Source organism: Maylandia zebra, linkage group LG2, assembly GCF_041146795.1.
Source record: "Maylandia zebra isolate NMK-2024a linkage group LG2, Mzebra_GT3a, whole genome shotgun sequence".
NCBI classification, from domain to species: Eukaryota; Metazoa; Chordata; class Actinopteri; order Cichliformes; family Cichlidae; genus Maylandia; species Maylandia zebra.
The window spans coordinates 42,391,384-42,419,121 of NC_135168.1; the positions used below are offsets into that span (position 1 = coordinate 42,391,384).

The 27,738-nt window shown below is 37.9% G+C and overlaps 1 protein-coding gene across 2 annotated transcripts; it reads left to right on the forward strand.

Moving 5' to 3' along the window:
• The first annotated feature begins 1,049 nt into the window (after positions 1 to 1,049).
• Positions 1,050 to 26,681, forward strand: klhl4 (kelch-like family member 4). Of its 2 annotated transcripts, none has more exons than XM_012917716.4 (11): positions 1,050 to 1,353; positions 14,146 to 14,313; positions 15,266 to 15,402; positions 15,799 to 15,995; positions 18,077 to 18,289; positions 19,424 to 19,610; positions 19,754 to 19,978; positions 21,837 to 21,999; positions 22,959 to 23,171; positions 24,721 to 24,892; positions 25,266 to 26,681. In XM_012917716.4, exons 2-11 carry the CDS (start codon positions 14,171 to 14,173, stop codon positions 25,323 to 25,325), a joined length of 1,710 nt encoding a protein of 569 aa, XP_012773170.1. In that variant the 5' UTR covers positions 1,050 to 1,353; positions 14,146 to 14,170; the 3' UTR covers positions 25,326 to 26,681. The 2 variants fall into 2 exon arrangements, with proteins under 2 accessions (XP_012773170.1, XP_076730661.1); XM_076874546.1 differs by lacking the exon at positions 1,050 to 1,353 and adding an exon at positions 1,383 to 6,843.
• The last annotated feature ends 1,057 nt before the right edge of the window (positions 26,682 to 27,738 follow it).

Below are 27,738 nucleotides of genomic sequence, written 5' to 3' on the forward strand. Positions count from 1 at the left end.
AATATATAATAAAATAAAATAAAACTGTTTTACTTAAAAGCTCCTTACCTGCCTCAACTGTGTTTCACAAAACACCAAAAACAAACAAATAAGCAAAAAATACTGAGGTTTTACTTTTAGGGGTCTCTTTCCCCATTTTCCTTTGAAAAAGCCCCCCCCCCCCCCCAAAAAAAAACAAAAAACAAAAAACAAAACAAACAACAACAAACAAAAAAACAAAAAGCAAAAAACAAACAAAAAAACCCAATTACATTAACTTATGCAGCACACCTTAACAAATCAAACACAGCTACAACACTGTAACATGTGTTGACGCTGGTAGTAACCTATTATGCTAACATGTATTATCATCTGGAAGTAGCATTTGTTCAAAGAGTTCAAATCACAATGCCATATTTATCATCTAGCAACAAAAAATGGAATTATATACATTTTTATTAATAATGAATAATGAAAAAATATGAATAATGAAGAATTTTTTCCATCTTTATATTTAACACTTTAAAATAGCTCAACACTGTACTGAAACACTGCAAGTGAACTTGTGTGGTAAAACCAAGTATCTATTTCACTACTGATGTACTATACCCCATGTTTCTGGGTTTGTAGCCTCTATAATTACCCACATCCTCACCCAGTAAGACTTACTTACTTTTAACCTTGTGGTTTATATCTTATGGGGACCAGTCTTAAATTCCGGTTAATATTAAATCATTAACCTTTATGATATTGAGTATGGCCATATAAAACTAAAATGTGACTACACCCCCCAGTGGTTGAGTTAAAATACAACATCACTGATACTGATTATTCTTCAAAACACTTTTAACTTGCGTTTTTGTAATGATATCACGAGGACTTACGTTATTGCAAGATGTTTTAAACCTTTTTTTTTTCATATCTGACTATTTTATTTAATGAGATTAGAAATACAATATTTATAAATATATACTATAAATACTTAAAATTTACTGGTAATTCACAAAAATACCATGTTTAATGGTTTTATATAATAATTGTAATATGTTATAGTTAAAAATCTATGACACATTAAATTTCATCAACACAAACGTAACAGACGCCTCTTATTGAAAAGGGCTTTGTGAAAGCTTTGCTTTAAACACAGGATAGGACCTGGTTGCTTGAATGCAGTTGTTATTGTCGTACAGAGGAAGGAAATTATCAGGAGTTTCCTTCAAAAGAGGAAAGTGCCCCTTTCCTTTCTGGAGAAGCAAACAATTCTGTAGTGAAAGAGTTTGAGCAGTCATGAGGATCATCCCTGTTGGCCATTCATTTTAAAAGATCCTTCCACCATTGGAATGTTGAGGAATATACTTCAAATCAGTTTCTCAGGTAAGAAGAAAGATTACTAAATATTACTGTTTTGTAGATATTTGCTGTAATTTAACTCACACTGTCCCTTTTGCCAGATGATCGTTTTGCCAAACAATATAAACTGAAAGCATAAATTAGTTTAGATGCAAGAAGGGCCAATCATAAACAAGACGTATATTGCAAATATATGTTTTATGAAGTTAAATATATTTGTGATGAACATATGGAAAGTTAAAATATGTGAAGTGAATGTTGAAGAAATGAAATTATTCACAGACTGCCTATTGAAAGACCTTTGTCTTTCCTTTGCCAGACAGAACTAAATACTGTCTTCAAACCTGTCTAATAATTTCCTAAATAGTATGCCATAGTCCATATGTTTGCTATACAGCAGTCTTGTCTGCTTCTTCAGCCATAAAATCACAGACTAAACACAATTTTCTGGCTTTCATAGTAAGTTGACAACCGAATTTCCTTTCTACATAAACTGAGTTAAGAATGTAATAGCAAACTATTAGGTAGTCTTCTGTTTTAAAGGTTGAAATCTCTATTGTGTGGAAAATCGAAGTGGCTTTTGGTGTGTGCACGTATAAGTGTACTTTCATGATTGTCATTTGAGTGCTTGTAATGAAGAGAGAACATAGTGTGTTAGTGTGTGTTTTTTTATGTTTTGATGGCATTTTCTTTGATTGGATCTTGGTAGTCTCTGCCCAACAAATCACATCACACATGTTGAGATACAAGCTCGTTCTTACATTTTCAAAATAAATAATTAGCTAGCATTCGTGATACATAATTAGATAGCAACAAACAAAAACAAGCAAACAAAGGAAAAGATCAAGGGATTTCAAGGAAGGCATTACATTAATTTAGTAGTTTGAATTTTTACACAATTTAATGTAATATATATCATTTAAGACATTTGACTGTCTGATCTTAATGTGACTGCTGCTCTAAACCGACCGCTTACATTCAGTGACTGACTAGGCATGCAGCTATGGTATGTGTAGTAGGGAGACAGATGTTGGACGATAATATAGTTGACCACGCCAATCTGGCATCTCACATTTCATGTGTTGTGCAGTGTACAGCTAGACTGTGCCCTTGACTTCTGTGCAAACAAAAGCAATGACCCATTGCGATGTCACTGTGCATTATAGCATACTTGGACTTTCTAATGTATTTTTTCATTAAGAATCCATTCTGTTGTCATGATGCATTATTGGTAGCATTTTGAAAAACTGTTGGATTGGATGTTTTATGAGACTTTTTTTTTCACACAACTGTTTTAATATTCCTTTCACACATCTAGTCAGGATACAATTCCCCACATCTGCACCTTGATTTAAAAAAAAATATCTTATAAAACATTAAATCCAGCTTCTAGACTAAGATGAATTAATATGTGGAGAATATATTTGCAGTGGAAAAGGGAAAATTTAAAGTTTCACTGAGTCCTGTCTAAGCTTCTGCATTCAAATTAGGAGAAAATCACTGTCTGATGTATTCAAGTAAGAAACTGTCTTGGAGAAAGTTGCATAGTGTTTTGAAAGCTTCATCTGTAAGGATATATGGTAGAGGGTGATGAAGAAGAGTGCCGCAGGTAGTTCTAGCTTGCATGCTAGTTCGCTTTCATGTTAAACTGCAAAGGAGAACATTCATTTCCAGCACTGTTTTGCTACTGAAACACACAATTGCACAATGTAGTTTTTGTTGGTACACATCAAAAGTTGTTTTTTCTTACAAAAATGACTCTTGTCTTGTAAAGTACATTAAAGGGTAGTGAAAACCTGGAAATTTGAATATACTGATGCAAATCTGACAACATATTTAAGGAACTTTTAATCCACAAAACCTTAATTTTAACTAGAGATGGACTGATCCGATATTACGTATCGGTATCGGTCCGATACTGACGTAAATGACTGTATCGGATATCGGAGAAAAATAAAAAATGTAATCCGATCCATTAAATATCAAAAAAGCACCTCACAAAACTTTCGACAAGGCGTAACTCTCCTCATAACCGTAGCACGTGGGAGCAGTGTGGTGATAGAGCGGCTACCAATCCGGCATTTCATCTCCGAGGAAGTGATCCCAGAGAGAAGTAAAGCAAGTGTGTAAGTTCATCTCTGAATGTTTGTAAAGCATTCCCGCGTTAAGCTTAACAACCGATATATGGAGCGACTGCCTCTTCTCTCCCCCTCCGTCTTCTGCTGCTACTTCAATCATGAAACTGATCAGTGATCAGCTGATCGGCTTTTCTGTCGCGAGTCCGTCTCTCTTGTTTGTTTATCTCCCAGAAAGAGGACACCAGCGGCTGAATAACAGAAGCACGTTTAAGCTTGATAATCTGTTGCTAGAATTTATTTAATATTACTTTCTAGACCAGGATTCTTTTCTACGTAGCTGACGGCTGGTAACTGTACAGGGGCGGATCTAGCAAAGTTTAGCCAGGGGGGCCGATAGGGCATTAACAGGGAGAAGGGGGCACAAAGACATACTTTTCTTTCTTATTCTTATTTAAAATGTTGAGCTTTTATTAAATAATTATCTGAATCTTACACCCAAAGTTTTACTCTGATGTAAAATGAATAGAAGTCCATTACTGTATATAGTAACTATTAAGTCTAATATACCCTAGTAAGCTATAGTACTTTTTCCTTTGGGAAGGTACCATCTGTGCAGTCTGCAGTTCTGTTGAAGAACGATGTTGAATCTATTTAATTATTCTTGAAAAATAATTTATTTCTGTGCAATTATTTTCACACTGCATCAAATTAAATTTGATTACTTCGATTAAGCATCATGAGGTGGAGGGTGGGGGGTGGTTCCTTATTTTTTCGTTTTTTTTTTTTTTGCTGGGAGTTTTAGAGCCCTATTAGTTAGGTTGCTTACTCTTTAAAATACCAGAATAGGGAGGATGGAGTAGGTTTAAGTTTATTAGATTGATCAGTATTGCTGAACTATGAAATATTTTGGGTGCAGTGCATTTTTTGCATACAGGTATAACAGAATAGCTTTAGTGTTTTGTTTTGTTTTTTTGTTGTTGTTTTTTTTAACTTGAGTATGAACTTATACAAAAAGCAGCAAGATATTAAAAAAACAGTTTTATTGATTAAAAAACACACTATATCGGATTCATATCGGTATCGGCCGATATCCAAATTTATGATATCGGTATTGGTATCGGACATAAAAAAGTGGTATTGTGCCATCTCTAATTTTAACAGATGAAAAGGTTTGGAGAAATCATTTTGCAAGTTAACTTTAGTGTATGGCTGTATGTTTGATCAGAGAAAATGCCAAAGCAATTAAGAAAAACTAATACAATATTGTACATGGCAGACCTCTGTTTTGTTTCTGCAATACATGTATTTTCCTTGTAAAGGTACATTTAGCTGTGTGCACTGATGGTAACTGACAGTGGAATTTTATGGTAGATTTAAAGACTCAAAGAGCTTGTTTTGAAATAGACAAAGGAAACAGACTAGAATTTTTAATCCTTTGATAATGTCATTGGCAATGCACAACCTCCTAGAGCAATATATTTAAGCATATTTTAGAGGTAAAAATAAATTTAATATATGTGCAACTGCCCCAACAAATAACCCATATTTTAGCTCGAGCTGATCAAGGAGGATAAAGGCATTTTGAGAGGGTTTCCTCTCACTTTTTTGAGTGAAGTAAATATTGGGCATAAATACACAAAGACATTGCTGCATTATCATTTTCATCTATTTCACAGTAGTAAAAGTGAAACTTGTTGTAACTTTGTAATACAGCAATAAAATCTGTGAAAATAGTAGTGGGAAGCTAAGGTGCAAAACATTAAATCTGACTGAGCTATTCCATTGCAGAAATACATAAAACATCCTGATCCTATTCAGATAAAAAAAAAGGTGTTATAAAGTATTCACCACTAATTTTCCTAGTTTACAATGGGTAACAAATGAAATAAAAAATCTATAAATGCTGTCCAAACATATACACTGTTGTTCTGTCACTTTTACTTTGAAATATGTTCAAGTATATGTTAGAAAGGAACAGTAAAATATAATGCCTGACTGCGGAAGAAGGTTTGTAATGACCTTGAAGGCTCATCAGTATGTAGTCTTTTCACTTGTAATTATAGGGGGCTTTCAAGACAGTGAAGGGGAATATATTTTTTCTGCATGGGCACCTACATTGACACATTCTCCCATGAGATTCTGTTTGATGTGAAAATGGCAGACTGCATAAATGTGTGTATTAGTGTGAAATTAATTTCTCTGCCATTTAACAGCGTGAGGTGATATGTGGTGCTTATTTGTTTGAGATTAATGTATCTCATATTTTCTGTTTATAGACAAGCATGAATGTGCATCCACGTAGATTAATGTAATAAGAGCCCCTGCAAATGATCCTAGCATGTAGAACTAGTATATAGTAGTTAGCTAGCTTCCTGTGTTCCTCATTCAACAAGCAGTGATTTACTTTGTTACGGTGTGACCTCATCATCTAGGTTCTACGATACCCCACCTCCACCTCACAGCAAGAGCAGCCAGCTCACATACACATACAGAGAACATACTCATGGTCACACACAGAACAGAATCGAAGGGGTCTATGCAGAGCTGGAGAGAAAGAGAGAGAGAGAAAGAGCGAGAGAGAAAGCGAAACAGACGAGGCGAAGGGGAGGGAGTGTGGATCATGCATGTGCATTAACTCAGCACAGCAGCAGCAGCAGCAGCAGCAGCAACAAACAGAAACAGCAGCACAGGAGGAAAAAAGAGAAAGAAAGACAGAGAGGGGGAACTGGAGGGAGGGTTGTAGTCTAAGGCACAAGAACAATAGCTGCAGAGGACTGCTTTCCATCTCCACTAAAAGAACAACGGAGGAGTAATAGAAGGAGGAGGGGGTGGTCATGATAGTAATGAGACAATAACGGAAGAGAAGAGGCACACTGTAGTCAGTGAGGACTGAAACCAAGGCTCTTCTCTTCTCTGCTCTCCATGTTTTTGGGGACTCAACGTTCCCTTGCCTTATTCTCCAAACCCAGAGGAGGATGTCTGTGTCAGGGAAGAAGGAATTTGACGTGAAACAGATCCTCAGGCTTCGCTGGCGCTGGTTCAGCCATTCATCCCAAGGTTCGGCTGGTGGAGGAGGCGGTGGGGTTGGTGGTGGAGGAGGTTACATTCAGCAGGATGGCCTGGACCACAGAGGAACGCCTGTCCAGGGACGACTGAAAAGTCACTCGCGGGAAAGAGGTGTTGGAGGTCTCCGGAAGACTAACAGCCCAGTACACAGCATCTTGGCACCAACGCCAGGCCCCACACCTGTCTATGTCAGAGCAGGTCATCAATCATGGCATCATCAGCAGAGCACCATCCAAGGTTCCCAGGCCAGCGAAGATTCTTCAAAGAACAGTTCTTCTCCCAGTACAACAAGGAAAGATGACACAAACACTGGCCAAGAAGATGTAAAGAGTTCCACAGAAGACCCTGCAGAGCTGGAGGCCAGAGAAAGGTATGACTGTTATTAGGTGTTAGAAATTAGGAGACTGTGTAAAGTGCTATAACGGTCACTTTTGATCATATACTCAGTTAGCAGACACTGGTTATGGGATGCTCTTTTATAAATACATGGTTTCTTCAGGTTTCACAGTGAAAATATAGCTACTGAATAAAATAAGCAACTGAAAAAAAAAGAAATATTACACATTAGGCAGTATCCCCTTGATTAAATTTTTAAAAAGTGTTTGTTGTTATCAGTAAAAAAAAGAGAACAACCCAACTTTAAATAATAAAGATATAACAGTCATACTTAAAAATGGCTAAACATTGTGAAACTGCATTTTAACTTAAATATTAGCTGTGCCATTATGCATGTAGATCCTCTAATTATGCAAAGATTAAATGAACTGCACAGCCATCATTTTCCAGTTTACTCAGGCTATTCAGCTTCTACCATGGCTCACCTGGGGACAGCTCACTCTCATTGTCCACAGCATGTTAGGCAGGATGAACCAATAAAACATCCTTTTAATTATTCATTGAACTGAAAGCTGAGGCTTTTCCTGCTCCTCTGACTGTGTTGTGGTCCAGGTTACATGCACAGTATTCCTTTGAAAGAGTGTTTTTGTTTTAACAAGGCACACTATGGCATTCTACTATAGAAATATAAAAGGATAGCCGGAAGGAGTGATTACATCACATAACAAGTACTGGACCTATAAAAAGAAGAAGCAGTGCAATCGCATGAATTATCTAGACTGCCGAGCACAACTACATCCACTTTATGAGCTAAAAGCTATTCAAGCTAGTGGTTGGTATATGATGTTTGATTTATTTTCTAGCAGAATGTTATTACAAATCCTATACTGAAGTGAGTTTTACAGCTATAAATCCTTCCCCCTGCCTTTTCATGTTGTGTTTTTCCTCTGACTTCCATGTGATCCTACAGCTTCTTCCAGGAAGTAAATAGGTTAGAGTTCTATATGTGTGTTGCTGTGTGTGTGTGTGTGTGTTTGCACGCGTGCACACACTGTCTGGCAGAAGACTAAAAGCACGTCATATTAAAGATGAAAAGACCAAGTTTCCTTTTATCTCGGCTGTGACATTCTAAGGTGAATTGGTCCTTAAGCATTGCTGATTTCTGTACGCTTTTGTTCTGTACACCTGGTGAGGAAGTGAACAATGAAAGTAAACCTTCCCCTATGTTTTTGTACAGAGCTCAGTGAGAAAAAAGCACCTAATTCCCAATACATAGTCTCTACCTACAGCCAAAAACGTGTCAATATGAATTGAATAGATATCACAGTCAGTGGATGGTTTGGTTCTCGGGGAAGAACATGAATAATTCTCAGCTAAGGTACAGTTTTGGAATCAATTCAACATCCTGCACTGTGTGTTGGCATAATTGGCAGATGTTCATATTTTTTGAGTCCCTATGTGTGAAAAGTGCATGCATAAAAGATGTGACTCACAGTAAAAATGTGTAACGGTCTGGCTCTCGGGGACCTTGAGTTCATGCTGGTCATGTAAAATACAGCACAGTCGTCACATTCACACGATTTTGAAATATTAAAATGGTTCTGTTTGTGTTGGAGCATATACTCTGCTCTTATGTGTTTGATTGTAGCCTTATTCATTTAAGACATTATCATGACTTATTTTACATTTTGTTTTGCCAGCCTAACCTGTGAAAAATCGAAACAGAACACGACTCTTCAGTACTGACAGACATTTCATCATTTCCCATGTTAAAATTCGCCCTGTGAGCAAATGCTTTATATGATGACGAGTCCAATATTTTTTGATCATTCAGTACAATAAATAGTTGGAAAGTAAAATTTAGTCGTGAGCAGTTATTGCAGAAATAAATAGGTGCATTGCATAATGCCACTTTTCAGTCACGGCTGTGCTTAATGGAAATACACCAACTCAATAACTGTGAAGGAGTACTTGCTGGAAATGACTTTGGGATGGATGTACGATGTAGCCTGGTGAATTACACCAGTGGCTGTGTCACACATCATGGCTCACATGTTCATCTGCAGCTAAGCAGATGTATGGATGTCACTGAGATATGCACATTCATTTACTCTACCAGCTGGGTGGCCTTATTATGTCTCACATCATAAATCCTTGACACATAATTTGTGACAATCCCTCAGGCTGAATCTCACAAATGAGTTCTGCTGGCAGTGAAAAACACAAAAGTTTGGCCTTTTGCTACAGCTAGGAAATACCTGTCAATCATTTTGAGATATATGCCACTCAGTGACTAGTTTTCATTCATATAATGTCTTCGTCCCACCATTTTCTTTCATTCATAGTAGAATTCAACTCAGATTACTGTCAAACTGAATTATCTGGGAAATTCAATGAAAACTGTGCACCTCTTGTGGCTGTATATTTACAAGATTATATGTAATGTTGTTATACCAAAACATATAGAAAGACAAAAAAACTGACACATGCAATGAGTATTTAGATAATAACACAAAAAGTCAGTGACACATTTATGCTGTGGTTACAAAACATTTGCTGTCCAAGTTACTTCTACATACTGTGTGTGGAAGCTATTGAATCAAATGTAGTGTAGTAAATGGGTTGCTGTTTCCCACACTTGCTCTTAATGCCCCAAATGCTGCATCTACATACTATATATTTGCTCTGTCCTCGTGACTCTCATCCAAATAGCTTCTTTCTACAGTTGACAGAAAATATATGGCAGAAGTTAACCTGAATGGAATGGAAACCCTGACCTTTCCCACATAAACACTAACAGTGGCTTGAGTCAGCGTGCTGTTACTATGAATGATATCTCAATTCCCTCTCCACCACCTTGGAAAAGAAATACCACCACCTTACCCCCTGTCAGCAGCAGTAATTCAGATATTTGTCCAGTTCTTCATAATGGCACAAGGCTTATTAGGTCTATGTGTGACACATCCAGTTGATGCATCCTTAAGATATTTGTAAACTGCAAAACACAAACTTTCTGTTGTAATCTTTAAATTACACCCGGAGGGTTTAGGTGATTGTGTTATTGCCTGTAATAAATTGTGAATGTTGTTTGCCCAATCAGCGTTCTGTATGCCAAAGGCAATCTTAGATGGAAGCTAAAGATGAAGCCAGAATTAACATAAAAAATTTCTTTGTGCTTTGAGCAATACTGAGAAGACACGCATTATGTGCCGCCCACATTTGGTAATTTCTGTTCAAATGAGACATGAATTTTTATGAATTTTCCGTGGATACCATAGAAGGGGGCATGACTTGGTTCAGCAGTTTCACTCATAGCACTTTGCACTGAAATAGATTAAGGAGGTGCAGACTGCGATCAGTTTTATAATTATGACAGACTAAAATATAAATCAATCACAATATGCACAATTACATAGCATTGGTAAGATTTAGGAAAATGCCACGTTTACCACATTTAGTGGCCCCCTTGTAAAGTATAGAAACTTTAAAGTTACAACTATAAACATTATATAACAAGTACCTTTAAATATCCAGTATATACAAGGTTCCATTGAAATGGTAAAATGGTAAATGGTCTGTATTTGTATAGCGCTTTACTAGTCCCTAAGGACCCCAAAGCGCTTTACACATCCAGTCATCCACCCATTCACACACACATTCACACACTGGTGATGGCAAGCTACATTGTAGCCACAGCCACCCTGGGGCGCACTGACACTGCTGTAAGATCACTGACTAATTTATTTAGCCACGAACATCAGATTTATATAAATTATGCACAATCCACAATATGACATCCTCATACCTTATGCAAGTTAACCTGCCACCAGCAAAGCAGTAAGGAGATTTCTGCTAAGATCTGCACATTTTTTCACTTACAGGACGCCCCCAGCTCCTAATACACACATGTGCATGTGTTTCTACATTTGTGAGGACACTCATCTCTTACCCTTTTTGTTTTCTCTTGTTTTGCTTTCATGACCTCTGGGATCACTGAAAATATTTAGGGAGACAAAATACTATTGCTGTGCCCCCCCCCCCCCACCCACACACACACACACACACACACACACACACCCACACCCACACACCCTTCTGCTAACTGCATTCACCCTGGCCCATTCGACTACAGTCAGAGCAGATTTCACAAGCTATGGTGGTAATGGGTATGCCCACAATAACAATGGCACAGGAAGAAAAAAAAGACATCACCAAAAAGCTGCAATCTTCAGTGACACGGGGAAAAAAAGCAGAGAGAAAACTATGTTTGTGCAAAAATATCATCTCAGTCTCGATGCCTGGATCAAGTTATTACAGCCAGTGTATAAAATCTTTCCAACATAAAGCCCAGTGGCAGTATACTGACTGTCAGAGTACAGAAAGAAAAGGATCTCATTGAATATATAGAGCTGGCACAAGCTGTATTTGTAGGAATTGTTGGATTTTCCACACAACTCAAGCTACTCAGTAGAATTCTGGGGAAAATGGCTGCTCTAATCCATTTTCAAAGATTCATTTCACATTTGGCACTCACATAGAGAGATGGAGTTGACATCAGTTGGAATAAGAACGAAAATTTCAACAACATATCTGACACATAAATTTATAGCTAAAAAGGTTTAAAAGCTGATGACAAAACTACATAAACAGTCTAACAATCCTTCAGGTATTTTAAATGACCTGCTGTCTATTATTATTTATTCATGTATTGTTTGCATGTATTTATCTGTATCTTGTGGTCAAAAGTTACACAATTGGGCTACAAGTCCTGACAAATGCAATAAATATTGCATTGCCTCTGCCTCACCTGCATAGTGGAATTTTTAAATATGCAGTGTCTCAGAAGCAATTAGTCACACTGTGGTGTGATAGCTCTGAGAGGGTGTGAGGAGCATATGACAAGACTTGGGGTGATATGTGCTCAGTGAAGGAAAACTGATGTAGTATAAGGTGTGATGATAAATAAGGCAGAATCTCCAATTCTGTTCTAGTTTTTCTTATTGTGTTTTGTCTTATTATTTAACTTCTTATAGTTTTGACTTTAAGTAGATGCAAAAAAAAAATGCTTCAGTTTGTACAGTACAAAAGAAATCTGGATGCTCGCTGACAATGCGGCTTTATGTGGATTGCTTTGTAGTGTGCCTTGTGCAATGTAGAGCATTGTCTGTAGGGCAGCTTCTTTGGAGATGGGTGTTCTAGGGTTTTAGTGCCTCTATAAAAATGGGCTATACCTGTGATGATCCAGCCCACTATTGGAAGCAAAATATACACCTCAGAGCAAATTTACTGCTCCCTAGAATGTGATACCAAAGCAATTAGTGTCGGAGAGATTGGTAGGCATGAAAAATCCTTACAGCATGCCTTGGAGCCAATACAAAGGCAATGCATCTCAGTTTTATGGCCCAACTGTTTATTCAGTCTTGTTTGGTGTTCCTCTCCAAGACTCTGGAGTCAGTGGGGAATATCATGACAGGGCAATAAATTACATTTGAATTTAGCATAAAGTCTCCCAATAAAGCTTAGACCATAGGATATGGTATAACTAGTGTGCTGTATAAACAATGCCTGGATGGAAAATGTTTTAGCTTTTAATAGTGAAAGAGGAGAAAGTCACACGCTCGGCTGAAAATTTTTATGATATTAATCAGGATATCAATAAAACGCCCTCCATCTTTCCTGCAGTATCAATCCCACTGCATGCCAATATATTGCTCTGCCAAGCTTTACAGGGTTTTCGGTTCATTTGTATTGACAAATCTGTAACTTCACTGGTTTATGCAGCTCTCATATCAGCATATGAGTAGTAATGAGCGGGGGACATAAAGTGTTGCTTAAAATAGCAGTGACATTTTTTTTTCTTGAGCACTATCAGTCTTTACACAGTAGAAGCGCCATGAGATGACTGTAAATTCCCCCAGAGAGACGGCTTGGGTGTTTATGTAGCATAACAAACAACTCTAAATGTCATTGAGTAGACTTTTCCTGTGAAGGACACCAAAGCGACTGGGCTGCAATATTTGCCATGAGTGTGAGGGATTACTCGGATGCCTATAAAACAGCATGTAATCTAGCAGCCTATGGGGACGGGGACTCAGCCTTACCACAATGCTGTGAGGAACAGGCTGGTTCACTTGTTAAGTCGCTGTTTTTTTGGAAAACACACATGCACACCCAGATATGCAGAGGCACACAGGAACAGGCAAAAAGGCATGCGCGCATTCTCGCTGCAAAGCTGTTGCATTGATTGTGCTGCTGGCTTGTCCCATTGGACTGCAGTGCTTAGTTATCCACTTATGTGTGGAGTTTAGTCCATAAGAGTTTTAATTTCAGCTTAGAGTGGCAAGAAAGATGCAGATTCACTGCAGGGAAAAAAGGATTCAGGAGTGCAATGTGTCCAAATAAGCTCTTTTGTGTCGTTGGTAATTTGCTGTTTATCTTGCTGTGTACAGCTATTTAATTTTGTTTTTAGTTCATATTTGGACAGATAAAGTTAACAGCAAGTGAGAGTAATACACTTTCTTGAATAATTTGTCACAGCGCTGCTAACTTGTGTTTCCTGTCTTCTAGAAATGGAGTCGCTGCTCCTACATTGGTATTAGATTTCATAAATGACAAAATCATGCAAAAAAAATAAATAAATAAACAAAAGCAAATAATAAAAAAATCCAGATGAATGGCTGAATTAAACAGATCACAAGCAGATCCACTGAGTGAACACAATGGATCTGCTGATACGTCTATTCAGCAGCATATTTTTTCCCCATTTAAAACTAGTAGATTAATGTTTTTGCTTTGTTCCCTAGGCAGCTTTTGAAATTAAAAAAAAAGTCTCTTTTAATTTTCTGATGATGGGAAAGGTATACAAATTCTGTGTTCACTGGTTTGCATCCTAATTTCTATTCCACTGTGATCTAATTACACCATTGCCCAGCCGTATTCCTGCATTACAGCTTATTCATGGACAAACCCTGTGATCCATTGCATGATGTTGTCAATATTGGAGCCCTTAGTTGAATGGCTGAATTAAAGAGATCACATGAAATCTCTTGAATGCTAAGAACCATTGTGTTCCCTCAGTGGATCTCCCTGCATATTGTGTCAGTTCATCATAAACAAACAAACAAACAAACAAACAGACAAACATTTAAACATGCCTAGATTCCATACCTATAGGGAGGGGCAAACTATTTTTAATGCTGTGTTAAAAATGCAACATGTTGATTATACCGCACAGACTGTAAAGATACTGCAGTCATACAGTCAGGGTTAATTGTTTTTATATTTTTAAATTACACCACATCTTTTTTCTTCCTCTCTCTTTGCTCTTCTTCCACAGGTTGGTTCTGAGCACCTTCTCCAGAATGAATACCAATTCCTCAGATGAGTTTTTCCAAGCCACAAACCATGCGGAACAGACATTCCGGAAAATGGAGACCTACCTCCAGCACAAGCAACTGTGTGATGTCCTCTTGATAGCAGGGGACCACAAGATACCGGCTCACAGGTTGGTGTTTGTGCCTCTGTCTGCTTTGATTTCATTAATTACTTACTGCTTTAGATCAGAGTTAAAAAGAAGCTCATCTGGATGCACTTCGTTAAGATAGCAATGCAGGCAGTCAGACTTTGGTCTGGACCACAGTTTGCAATAAATTTGGTCAGTTTGATCTATATGGGGGATAATTGGATGAGCTTTGAAATTCAAAGAAAGTCTCTTCTGATTTTCCGGTGACAAGAAAGGTATGCAAACTCAATGTTCACTGGTTTGCATTCTAATATCTCCTCCGGTGTGATCTAATTACACCATTGCCCAGCCTTATTCCTACATGGACAAATATTGTGATCCACTTCATGGCATCTCTTGACTGCTGAGAACCATTGTGTGGATCTGCTTGTATGTCTATCCACACGGTATATTATGTTAAGGATCTGGTACGTTCCACAGTGCCAGAAAAGAAGTATCTTAGTGACTTAGTTGCCTGAATTTTTATAGCTGGATTTTTAAATTCTACTTTCAGATACAATCATGTAAAGCAAAGTTTAAACCATAAAAATCCATATTAGAAACCGTAAGCGCGTGTGAATGTATGCTGACTGATTTATTCATTCACATTTCCTTCATGAATCCACAAGCTTGTTGCTTGAGCTTGCTAGACGAAATTAGTTAACATAATTACAAGTCTGACCATTGTAGCTATTAACATAACATACTGTATGTGGGATAAAATAATTTATCACAGGCTGACAAAGTGGAATCATACAGTGGTGGAAGGGGGCTATAAATCACTGTAAAATGGAATAAGTACACTGACAGTACATTATGAATATGGTGTATTGAGTCATGTGAGGCATGCTGTTTGTTAGGAAGCAGAGCTTCATTTGGGGGCATTCTTAAAACCACAAGACCATAGATCTCCCACCATGTAACCCAATTCATTGATCTTTTTTCTTTATGGCAGATTGGTCTTAAGTGCTGTGTCGGACTACTTTGCTGCTATGTTCACGAGTGACGTGAGAGAGGCAAAGCAAGAAGAGATAAAGATGGAGGGAGTGGATCCAGAAGCCCTCAGATCCCTGGTTCATTTTGCCTACACTGGTGAGTGCTTATAAAGACATTCACTAGCCCTTGTAAGTAGTTATGAGACTTCTGAAATGCAGCATGATTAAAATGGATCAATAAGACAATTCATCATAGAGCTGGCAGACTGGGCAGGACTTCAACACAAAATTGCTTCTTTTTTTTAAACTGGGCAAATGGCTGTTTGGGAAATATGCTTTAATCAAAATATCCACTTTTTACAGTTTAAAAGTTGTGTGGTAAAAATCATAATAATGGCTATCCTTGTAAAAGATTTTAAGTGATTTCATTATTAATGCTATAATTTAGCTGTTGATGCCTTTTATTTGATTCAAATGTTAATCGCAAAACTGCTTCCATGCAGTTTCGGTCATGTGTTGTTTTTCATGTAGTTTCCATGTTGTGACATTGCAGGTGTCCTTGAGCTGAAAGAGGAGACCATTGAGAGTTTACTGGCAGCAGCTTGTCTCCTCCAGCTTTCACAAGTCATCCAGGTTTGCTGTAACTTTCTGATGAAACAGCTTCATCCCTCCAATTGCCTGGGAATTCGTTCCTTTGCAGATGCCCAGGGCTGTGTGGACCTGCTTAATGTGGCTCATAACTACACCATGGTAGGACTATGAACAGAGCCAGACCACGTTTTCGTGGTGGGCTGCATTATTCAGATCATAATAAATAATGGGATTGCACTCATCATTGCGCGCACGCGCACACACACACACACACACACACACACACACACACACACACACACACACACACACACACACACACACACACACACACACACACACACAGGGGATTCTTTAATCATAAAAGACATAACTTTAATACGAATTTTTAAAAAATTTAGTTTCATTACTGTGCACTCACAGGAAGTAATAACCAACCGAGTTCCTGACACCGCTTGTTAGGATTTATTTGTTTAAGATATGCAATTACTCTACATTTCTGTGAGAAATATTCCTGTTGGATTAGGATTCACCCACATGTTCGTCAGATAATTTCTTGCTGGTCATGCAGAACTGACAGCACAAGACAGGCGTTATCTCCTAAAGGACATCTGCTCACTCTGTTTACACAGTCCCCATCCGAGACCAGGAGGTTAATCTAATCATAAAACTGCACAAGAGGCCCAGCTTCCTGTTCAGTAACGTCAGTAATGAGCAGGGATGTTCGGGCTTCCTGGAAGACTATCCTCTATCCCCTCAGCTGAAGATTTTTGTTTTGATAAGCTTGTTTTTTCCCATTGCAGCACGGCAGCTTCTGACACCGTTTTCCTTCATGAAAGAATACTTTAATGTTCAGTATATACACGTTTAATATTATATAGTGTCATATTGCAATATTTTTCCAGCTATAAAATACTTTGATTTCCACACAGGATTTCAATTAATACTTGACAATTTCGGTTTTGTAAATGAATTCTGATCTCAGGAAAGAATAAAGAGCAGTCTTTGTTGCAAACCAGTGCAAATTAAATAGTAATCAAAAGTTTTTGGAAGGTAATTTTCCCAGCCTCGCATTAGTTTAAGTATTAGTTTTTCAATTACTCTTTCAGTTAAATCAGTTAATATCTTGTGCCGCTGGTCTCGTTTTCTGAGGAGTTTACTTGACTGCTGTGAGTCTGCCAGTATCTACAAACACATCCTTTTAAATGGTTATGAAACAAACTTGGCTAAGCTTTCAATTTTGTTGTAAGCTCTTCAGCATTTGCAGTTACAAATTTATTGGTTTAACGCAATGTCAAAGATTGAGCTGGATTGAGTTCCTCCCTTCTCTTTAGCACCAGAGATCAATAGATGTCCCTCATTTCATTAAGGCTCTCCTTGCTAAGCTCTTAAAACCTGCCCTCAAAAGATAGATCAGACTAACACTGCAATGTGTTGCATGTTGATGATCAATAGCATGCTTGTTTCTGGTTTCATGCTTTCTACAGTGAACACTCGATTTGTTAAAGATTATAATGATGAATCCTTTACTGCTTTGTTTAAAGCATAAACAGTGCAGAAAAATGGCCAAATGTTGGACATACCATAGATGCACATATGAGCAGGAATGTTTTATATATCATCTCTAATGGAACTGCCCAGAGACAAAGCCCTTGAAGAGGTAGCCATGCAGTGCTTTAATATTGCCTGGGCTTCTGGCCAATAAATGGAAGATTAATCTTTAGAAAGGCAATAGAAAACAGCTTCCATCAAACTTGGAACTGGACACACCATTGGTGGGATTGTAATGGAGGTTTCCAGAGCCTGTTTTTCATTAAAGACTTATAAAGGCTTATTGGTATCATGTATGATCAGCAGAAAAAATGCCATATTAGCTTAAGAGGAGGCTTTTCGGAGCGAATGCTCTATACCAGATTGATTTGTAGTCTGTTGTTATGTGGATCATTTTATTTACTGAACTAAGTTAAACAGATGATGGCTTCATCTGTTCTTTGGAAAGAAATAATTTGAGAAATGGAGAGCGATTCACTGCGGTTATCGGTTATTGGAGATAAAGACCTTCAAACTGGCACTCTCTATCTCTCTTCACGTTCATTTTTCTTCACCTCTCTGTCCTTGTGCCACTTGGACCTCAGAGATGTAGAAACATACACAGACACACACAAAATGCTGCACCAAGCGTACTCCTCGGCTAATAACTGATGATTATCTGTCTCCTCTGCGTCTCCGCTATGTTCCAGGAACACTTCCTCGAGGTCATTCAGAACCAGGAGTTCCTGCTGCTCCCCACAGCTGAAATTGTTAAGCTGCTCTCCAGCGATGACATCAATGTTCCTGATGAAGAGACGATCTTCCAAGCTTTGATGATGTGGGTGAGGTATGATGTCCAGAATCGACAACAGGACCTCGGGGTGCTTCTTGCTTACATCCGCCTACCCCTACTTCCTCCACAGGTGAGACAGCCGATCAGGACTGTAAGTCGCTTATGCTTGTGTTAGAGCTTGTGACTGATGATTCGGATGGTACAAGTCAGCTTGGCTTCATTACAGAAGGTGTGATTTGTGATCTTTGATACTCTGTCCAGGTTGTAACTCCTCATTTTATAACTTTGTTAACTTAAAATGAATAATGAAATGAATAGAAATAATAACTAACACGAACACAGTTCATGTGATGTAAAATTATGCTGTATTTCTGCAAGTAAGCACTGACTTACAACTTGGTCATCTTGATTTAAATAACCTAACAGGAAACAGATAAGCATTTTTGACAGATATGAAGCATGAACATATCTGTTTTTTTTTAAATGGTATTTTATTTTCACTGACAAATTTGCTTTCCAAAAGTAATTATGCTCAAGTTATTTTTTTTTATTATCAGTATGCAGGAAAGTAACCTGCAGCATTATTGTTTGCAAAATGAAAAATATGTGGAAGATATGATACATAAGGTTTTTCATCCATGGCTTGGGAGAAGCCATTTGCTGCGAGGCAAATAAACAACAGAAATGAATCATTGTTTTTTTTCTTCTTCTCAAAACTGGTAAAGTTCTTTTTAAGTCTCGCAGGCATAGCGGTATCAATGAATAAATGCAAAAATATATGAAAGTGAAATGTCTGAGAAAACCCACATAAAAAGCAACTTCACTGCAGTTTCTGTAATGTGCAGAAATGTAAGAGTGCTACTATTTCTCAGAATAGAAAGAAAAGTTTAGCTCTTCTGCAGTGCATTTACAAAAAAGAAGTAAAATCATTAAAATACAGTGTGTTTCATATGTCTTTGCTGTTTTATCTAATTGCAATAATTTATATAGTGACTTCCTTTAAAGTAATAGTTTGATGATAGACAAAGATTAGATAATTTTGTTTTTGCTTTCACCCCATTTTAATTAAAACATATCATAATCTTAATTTTCAATGCTGTTTTGCAGTTATATATATATATGACATCTTTTCCAAAGGGATTTAAAATCTACACATTATATTACAAATACCATTCCACAAGAGAGATTTCTATAAATACCATAAACATTAGAAATTTTCGGCACACATTATAATGCAGCTAATTTTTATTTTCTTGAAATATAGCTCCTTGCAGATCTGGAAAACAACAAGATGTTCTCTGATGATCTGGAATGTCAAAAGCTGCTAATGGAAGCCATGAAGTATCACCTTCTACCTGAAAGACGCCCAATGTTTCAGAGCCCAAGAACAAAACCTAGGAAATCCACTGTTGGTGCACTTTATGCTGTCGGAGGAATGGATGCTACCAAAGGTATCCGACATAGCAACTTACTGAAAAGACTCTGAAGATGGCTTTGCCAGATGTATAAAAAAGAGAGAGCTAGCTTATACACAATTGTTCTAAGTGTATGGCAACACAGGTTATCTAAATTGCGGTATTTTGTTTTATTTCAGGCTCTACCACCATAGAGAAGTATGACTTGCGAACAAACACTTGGGTCCAGGTTGGAGTCATGAATGGGCGCCGGCTGCAGTTTGGTGTGGCAGTGATAGATAATAAGTTGTACGTGGTTGGAGGGAGAGATGGACTGAAGACGTCCAACATGGTGGAGTGCTATAACCCCATCAGCAAAGTGTGGTCCACCATGCCCCCAATGTCAACACACAGACATGGGCTTGGTGAGTGATTGGCATATAACTGGCCAACAGCATATTGTTATTTACCTTGGCATTCATGCATTTTTAGTAGCATTATTACTATGTCTGTGTTCTGAAACTTACTTGCCTTTCCATGCACATACATGGAAAGAAAAATGTAGGAAAAACATGCCATACTTCTTTTTCAAATGGAAAGCTATAGGTAGGAAGAGCAGCAGCAAGCCTTCCATACAGAACAGAACAGGAAGCAGTGATAACAGCTCTGATGCTGGTTAAATCAGGCACAGTATAAAAGGAGGACCTAGGGTAGAGGTGGGTTGCAAAGTAGCTTGCAAATGCCCAACAACTGTAGGAAGTTAAAAAAAAAATATAAATAGCACATTGCATATGAGATTTCCCAAATGAAAGCATTTCATCAGCTGAACTCTTTGCTACTGTAGGCTGGCACTGAGATCATCTTATCTGCAAGGACTGTGGTTGAATTCAACTTTGTGACTTTGTCTTGAATATTATGCTGCCTAATGCCAACTAACTGGAATGATCATTTCATTACAAACTGCAACCCATCAATTTTCAAAAAAAAAATTCATTAACTGCTTTTATTTCATGATGAAATTTTTTTTTACAAAGACATAACACATATGGTTCTATATGTTTCAGGTTTCAGCTCAGTTAACCAAGCAGATTTTTTGAAACACCAAAGAGGATACATATTTAGTAAGGTCACAATTGGTAGGCTGTTAAGAAATTTTTTTTTTTTTGACATATACCTTTGATATTTTTTCCATTCCACTATCAAAGCTTGGCAAGCTGTGCTGGCCCTGCTCTTCCTTACCCTTCCCTGCCCAATAAATCTCATATCAGAAGCATTTTGATTCACAGTTGAAACACGTCTGGGTAACAGAGGAGGGAGATCTTGTCAAAGCTTGCAGCTCACTCACACAGTGTGGTCGGAGGTATCAGCAAGCCCAGGAGATCACACTGTACAGATTACCTGCGCTGTCTTTGATCTTTCACGTACCAAATATCTCTTGGTGCTTTGCTTATCTTGTGCATATTTTCATTCTGAATATGTTTTAACTTAGTGTCTACCAACATCCCCGCATAGCCATTTCCTGCTGTGTGCTTTATGGGTAAAGAAAAGGAAAAAAACGTGTTGTTTTTTATCCCCAACCCACAAGCCAGTAATAAAAAGAAGCCTCACTACAAGACCAGTTTTCATTTGACAGTGTTTATGTCACTCGAGGTTCTCTGAATGCGGTCTTGTCCTCATGTTTCCTCTAAATAATTGAACTCTCACCAAAGGAAATAAGTGTTTTCATATAAAAATCCATTGTGCTAAAGCACCTTCTGCATTGACGCTGGTGGAAATAACCATTCCTATGTGACTGGGGGACGAGGAATAACAAAGCAGTTTTATAGTCTTCCTGTTTTCTGAATAGCTTTGGCCAGCTGGTTGACTCACTCTGCTCTGTTCTAAAATGAGAAACGTATCTCTGCTCAGACTCTCTAAGAATAACATTCACTTGGAAATCTTTGGACTTCTTTCACTGATTATTCTCTTAGATGTTTTAAGGTTTCTGTGTTCGAATACCTTTTTCATGTAATTTTGGCAAAAATGTTTGTTTCATTTAACCTCAGTGAGGTAAACACATGAACATTTGAAACAACTTAATATAATTATGCAGACAAAATCACACATGATCAAAACACGCATATAAAATATTAAATATTCTCTTTATTTCGTTATATTTATAGTAGCAAATATTTATAGCGTTTGATTTTTTCATATGCAGTATCTAATGGGACAATTCATCTTATTTATCTTTACAGCATTAATTGTTTGGATAGCATTCATTTCTTATTTCTATTTCTGCAGGTATTGCTGTGCTGGAGGGTCCCATGTATGCCGTAGGAGGCCATGACGGCTGGAGCTATCTCAACACGGTGGAGCGCTGGGACCCACAGGCCAGACAGTGGAACTACGTGGCTAGCATGTCGACACCACGGAGCACTATGGGAGTCACAGCACTTAATGGAAAGTAAGTTGCTATGACCCCCATCTTTGTCTAACCTGTTTGACTATCCCATCATAGCCTTTTAATTAAAATGTGCAACCTTAAACTTTAATGCAAAGTGTGCTATTGTATTTCCGCTTGCCTGCCTCTGAAGCCATTGCCCTCTGCAAATTAGTACTAAGAAGGCAGACATTTGCAGGCAATTCACACTTAAAAAGGAAGTCTAATTGGAGTATGCTCTTTTTTTAGGGTGCTGCCGTCCATAAATTCTACTTTTCTACTTGACTGAAGTAAACTTGCATATAAGGATAGCACAGTTAGTCTTTATTCCTGCACCTCTTAGTCAGTTTTAGCTATTGATTTGCTGGAACAAATGTTTTTGCAGGCAGTAAACTTGCAGCTGGATTTGAGCATGAAATAAAACAAGTATGGTTGTGTAACTCACAGTGCAGTGGTCCAGGAAAAGCTGGAGCACAGTATTAATGCACTATTAGTTCGACAACATTATACTTCCTTTGTGGTCTGCGTCAGATAAACTCCAAGGTGGCTGTGCAACAGTGCAGCTCGGAGCAAAGGCTGCTCTGATTAGTGTGGTAATTTATACAGTATAATCTAGACTCCATAAATGCAAAACACTTGATGTATTTGTATGTATTAAATACCTTACAACACAATTTAAAAGTAAATTAGGCAAATAACAGACCAGCTTTCGGCCTAATTTGAATATGTTTGTGTGCTGAAGTAGAAAAGAAGCTGCTGCTCCTTTGAGCTACAAGCTACATTTAACCCACTGATGTTATCTTTTCTTATCTAAGAAAACTATCTTTGAAAAACGTTCTGCTCAGCACCGTATCATCTACAATCTGTCTTACTATCACTGTTCTGATAATGTTTAGATAACAATTCTGTTTCGAAGCACGCAGCGGCTACTCATTTGTCGAATATTCGTTCATAATTTTGCTTAATTTACTCGAATCTTTCAGACTATTTGCAGTTGGTGGTCGAGATGGAAGCTCCTGTCTTAGGTCGATGGAGTGCTTTGATCCACACACCAACAAGTGGAGCATGTGTGCACCAATGACCAAGAGACGAGGAGGAGTGGGTGTAGCAACATACAACAACTTCCTGTACGCCGTGGGAGGACACGATGCCCCTGCTTCCAACCACTGTTCTAGACTCTCCGATTGTGTTGAGAGGTCAGTAAATGCACGTCCTCATCTCCAGAGTACACAGAAGACAATGGTGTGTTTGGACTGATGTTCATTGAACTCAGTAATGGGTGGGGTCAAGTTAGGAAAATTTCTCAAAGGAACAAAAAGGAATTCCTCTTGATCCCCACCCTGTTCCTGCATTTGGAGACATGTCTGCATTACGCAATACCCTATTGTAGAGACCACTGTTGCTTCACATGGTTTTATGTTATAGTATCTGGCACCATCTGGTGGCCACAATATCCTCTTTAGTCCAAACCTGAGGTAAACCCATTGGCGTGATTTAAATACACGTAACTGTTTTTTTTTTTTGTTTTTTGTTTTTTGTGATAAAATACAGACATCATTTTTTCTAGGACATCACATTTTACTCAGATATTTATATATATATTCCCTCTTGTCATGGTGATGCACTGGTCAGTACTGTATAACTTTAGAGGTTTATACCTACTGGTTGAGTAGGTCCTTTCAAGAGGCTGAAACTCCAGATACACCCCTAGTACAAAGAACAACTTTACTGTTCTACCCACATGTTTCAGCCTGTAGCTGAAACAGCCTGTAGCATTCTGGTATTATGCAGTTCTTCCACGGTGAGTGTGTCTCACAAAGATAAAAGGTTGTGCAAACAGAGTAGAGATGTCTGGCACAACTTTCAAGGTACACAGAGCAGAGCAAAAGTTGAAAGCGGTACAGTGTTGTTCTTCCATGAAGAGCAAGTCTAAAAAAGATAAAATGTTGCAAGGCTACAGGCTGCAATCTGCTGGTCAGGCAATAAAGTTGTTCTTCATACCGCATGTGTTGCTGGAGCTTCAACCTCTTTAAACTTTTGTTCTTTTCTTTGCACCTTATTAGCAGATGAAGTTGTGAGTAGAAGTTTTCAGTCTTCAGTCTTCCTCCTACAGTCCAAACACACATTTGGTAGATTAAGTGGTGATTATGTACTTGTGTATATGGTAGTGTGTAGTTCTCTGTCTCTCTGTGTTAGCCCTGTGACCTGTTCAGGATGTACCTTGCCTCTTTAACTTTGCCAACTGGGATAAGTTGGATGAGCCGTTCGATATACATTGTTACTGATGTACTTTTAACAAGCAGCACACAATACTTAATAATAACAACCACAATTCACACTTTTTTCCCATAGTGGACGGATTTTTAAACATTTGAGTGACTGTTTTGTTCATAAGCATAAAAAGTAAATCAAATGATGCCTCTTAACTTCCAATATGGACAAACAGATGAAAAAAAATCTTTCTGTGGAAAATTCTGTCTGATGAGTCAAGTTCTCCCTGGACCGAGCATCTGCCAGCTGCTTTTGGAAAGACAGCTTTGTCTTTTGCTTTAATGTTTCACTTTAGTTCTCTGTGACCATTCAGACATCTGTGATTAAACAGGAGGAACATAAGGCCGTTCCAATTAGTGGGGATGAGATGCTGTTAGACTGACTGAGTAAATGAACTTTTAGAGAAAATGTTGTTTCGCCATACTGAGTAATGTAATGCAAGGCCAGTTGTTCAACCAAATATTTTAATTACAGGTATGACCCAAAGACGGACACCTGGACCACCGTGGCTCCCCTCAGTGTTCCCCGGGATGCGGTTGGTGTTTGCCTGCTGGGTGACAGACTTTATGCAGTGGGCGGATATGACGGCCAGTCGTATTTGAACACTGTGGAGTCCTACGATGCACAGAACAATGAGTGGACTGAGGTAATTGCATTAACTCAATTTAATGAAACTGCAAAAACAAAGTTATGAAATATATTCCTACTATTTTAGATTAGAAAAAGTATGAAAAAAATCCAGCGGAGAAAAATAAATAGTTTAAAAAGTTATAAAAAGAATAAAACTTTAATAGAACTGCAGATATTTTGCTAGAACAGTTACAACCAACATCACCGCTTCAGTTAAATCTGAAGTGACTGAATCCTATCAATATTTTATAGTTGCTTTTCTTTTTGCATGTTTTTTTGGTTTAAATCTTGACCCTTTGACCTCCTTACCAGCATGAAGTAAAACAGGATTTTTTTAAAAAGCCATCCTTACATGAAAGGCTGATGTGTACCTCTCTGTCTTCCTGTAGGAGGTCCCTCTTAACATTGGCAGGGCAGGCGCCTGTGTGGTGGTGGTGAAATTGCCTTGAGCGTTTTGTCTCAAAACAGCATGGGTAACAAATGAGGGAGCAGCAAAGAAGAGTGGACAAACAAAACAACAGATCAAGGACGGTTCCTTTGAGAGTCATGCTTTTATTTTTTCTTACTTTAACTCGCCTCTCCAGAATTTTCAGAGGGAAACACAGACAGAGCCTTGCCCATAAACCAGTGTTGCTATCATTAGTGGACATGCCTGCCCACTGGGAAGGACTTGTTCAGAAACTGGAATGCACTGCACATTCTTCACATTCTCGACCAATCAAGAATTTTCATAGACTCGGCCAAGCTGCGGAGAATCAGCGCCAGGCCTTTGTTGTACGGCTTTGTTATACTAGTTTTATGAAAAGTGATGTGAATGTCTGCAAGATTACATTTAAAACTTACAGTCTGAACAAATAAGCCAAACTCCAGGTTAGTTTACATTTCTACGCAAACATTTCGTACCAGTATCATCTCACACAATATATTTTTGGGATTAAATCTCCATTTATAGCCACTATAATGAAAATTGTTGTAACAAATAGAAATAACCGTACCAGTGTCTTTCCTCATGGGTGGTCAGAATCACTTCTGAAGCATAGGAGACCACTGTGAACACTGAGGGTTGAAGTAAAGCAATGAAATGATCTTTTTTTTCTGAATAAAATATTTAGACGTTTTATTGCTTTTATTTTGCTTTTTTTAAGCCTGTAGCTAAAAAACACCAAAGTCATTTGCTTGTTTTAGATGTCTTGTTACTAGTTACATGTTCTAAAGGTTTACAAATTTGTGAATTACAGAAAAATATATCACATTGATATTTCACATTGCTGTACAGATTTTTGTGAACTTTCTGAAATGACATTTGTGTTTATAGGATCATGCCTAAACCAGCGCCCTCAGATCACTACAGTCATTGCTGTTCATTTGGCTTCCTTCCTGGGCATGCTAGCCGAGTGAATGTTTCGTTTGATTTACATAATATTATATATGACGATCATTACCGTCCTGTCTGTATTTTTAAGGATATAAGACCTTCTGAGTTACATAGATCTTTTTTTTTTTCATCACAAACCCTTGCAGTGGAATCAGGTGCATCTAAACCAGCTATGTGAATCTATGACAGCTTTTATTTTACACGTTACCTGCAGCACTAGGAAACCTGATTGCCACAGCACTTCACTATTGCAAATGTTTCGAATTTTTACATTTGTAGTTGGTATATCTGTTTAGAAAAACGAAACATTACGACCTTCTTCTTAATAATTTGTAACTGTAATTCGAACACGTTCTGGGGCCAAATGCTAATGTTTTTATCATAATTTTGTACAGCATGAGAACCAATAAATAAACTGACTTCAGTCTTCTCTGCATGATCAAATCCATGTTTAGAGTTGTGGCCCCACACCGGGCACATTTTCATTACTCTTGTTGTTCTGCTTCAAGTAAACATAACCGATTCTTTGACTAAACAGGCTTGGAAGCTGCTTTGATGTCTGTCAGCGTTAACCTTAGTTTTGTTTTCGCTGCAGTGCCCTCTTCTTAAATCAAGCAAGCATGTTTGTTGATATTGCTGTGTTTTTTCAATCTCCCATCAACAGAATGAGGACCAAATGCTTTTGCTTGCCTTTGTTTTTTCCCCATTGTTTACCCTTCAAATAGTCCCTTCAACCCACCATCCTCTAGCTTGTTTGGTAAGATTTCAATCACTTTCGCATACATAATATTGGCTTATGTGTCCACGTGTGCACTTTTTTTTTTTTTTTTTAAATTTTCAGGAACCTGTTGGTGATTTTAAAATACACAGCATATTAGACACATAACAGGAAAAAAATCCCTTTTGCACTTTCCTTTTTTTCACGTAATGTAAAGATTAATCGTCTTCTCTAGCTTTCTATTTTTGTTTATCTGCATCTTTTCCTGCCAGAGCTCATGAGGGAAATCAATAAAAGGATAATAGCTTTGATCTAAACTCACCTCTCAAAGTAAAATGTGGAATTCCTCAGTATATATCTGTACATTAATTTGAGATGCAGTGCTGTGGAAATATGGGGCCATGATGATTAGAATTACTTTATTCAATTTGGTCCTGCGAAGATTGCAACAAGATGCAAATATACAGAATTCTGTATACTCATCTCATAGTTTACCTCAGTATTGCCTAATCTTTAACAGCACCGTCAGACTAAGCTGCTTTACCAAGTCAATCTAGTAATAGGTTAACAGCTGCAGTACACACATGGATACACACTGAATTGGCTACGTGACTGAACTAAGATCCACTGCCTCAAATCAAAATTTAATTCTAGTTTCAAGGGCCCAAGAAAATGTGTTTGTGCCACAACATGTTGCTGAACACCTCTGGAAAAATATATAAAATATTAAGATCCCAATGGGTGGAGTAGCTTGACTGTTTCTGAGCTC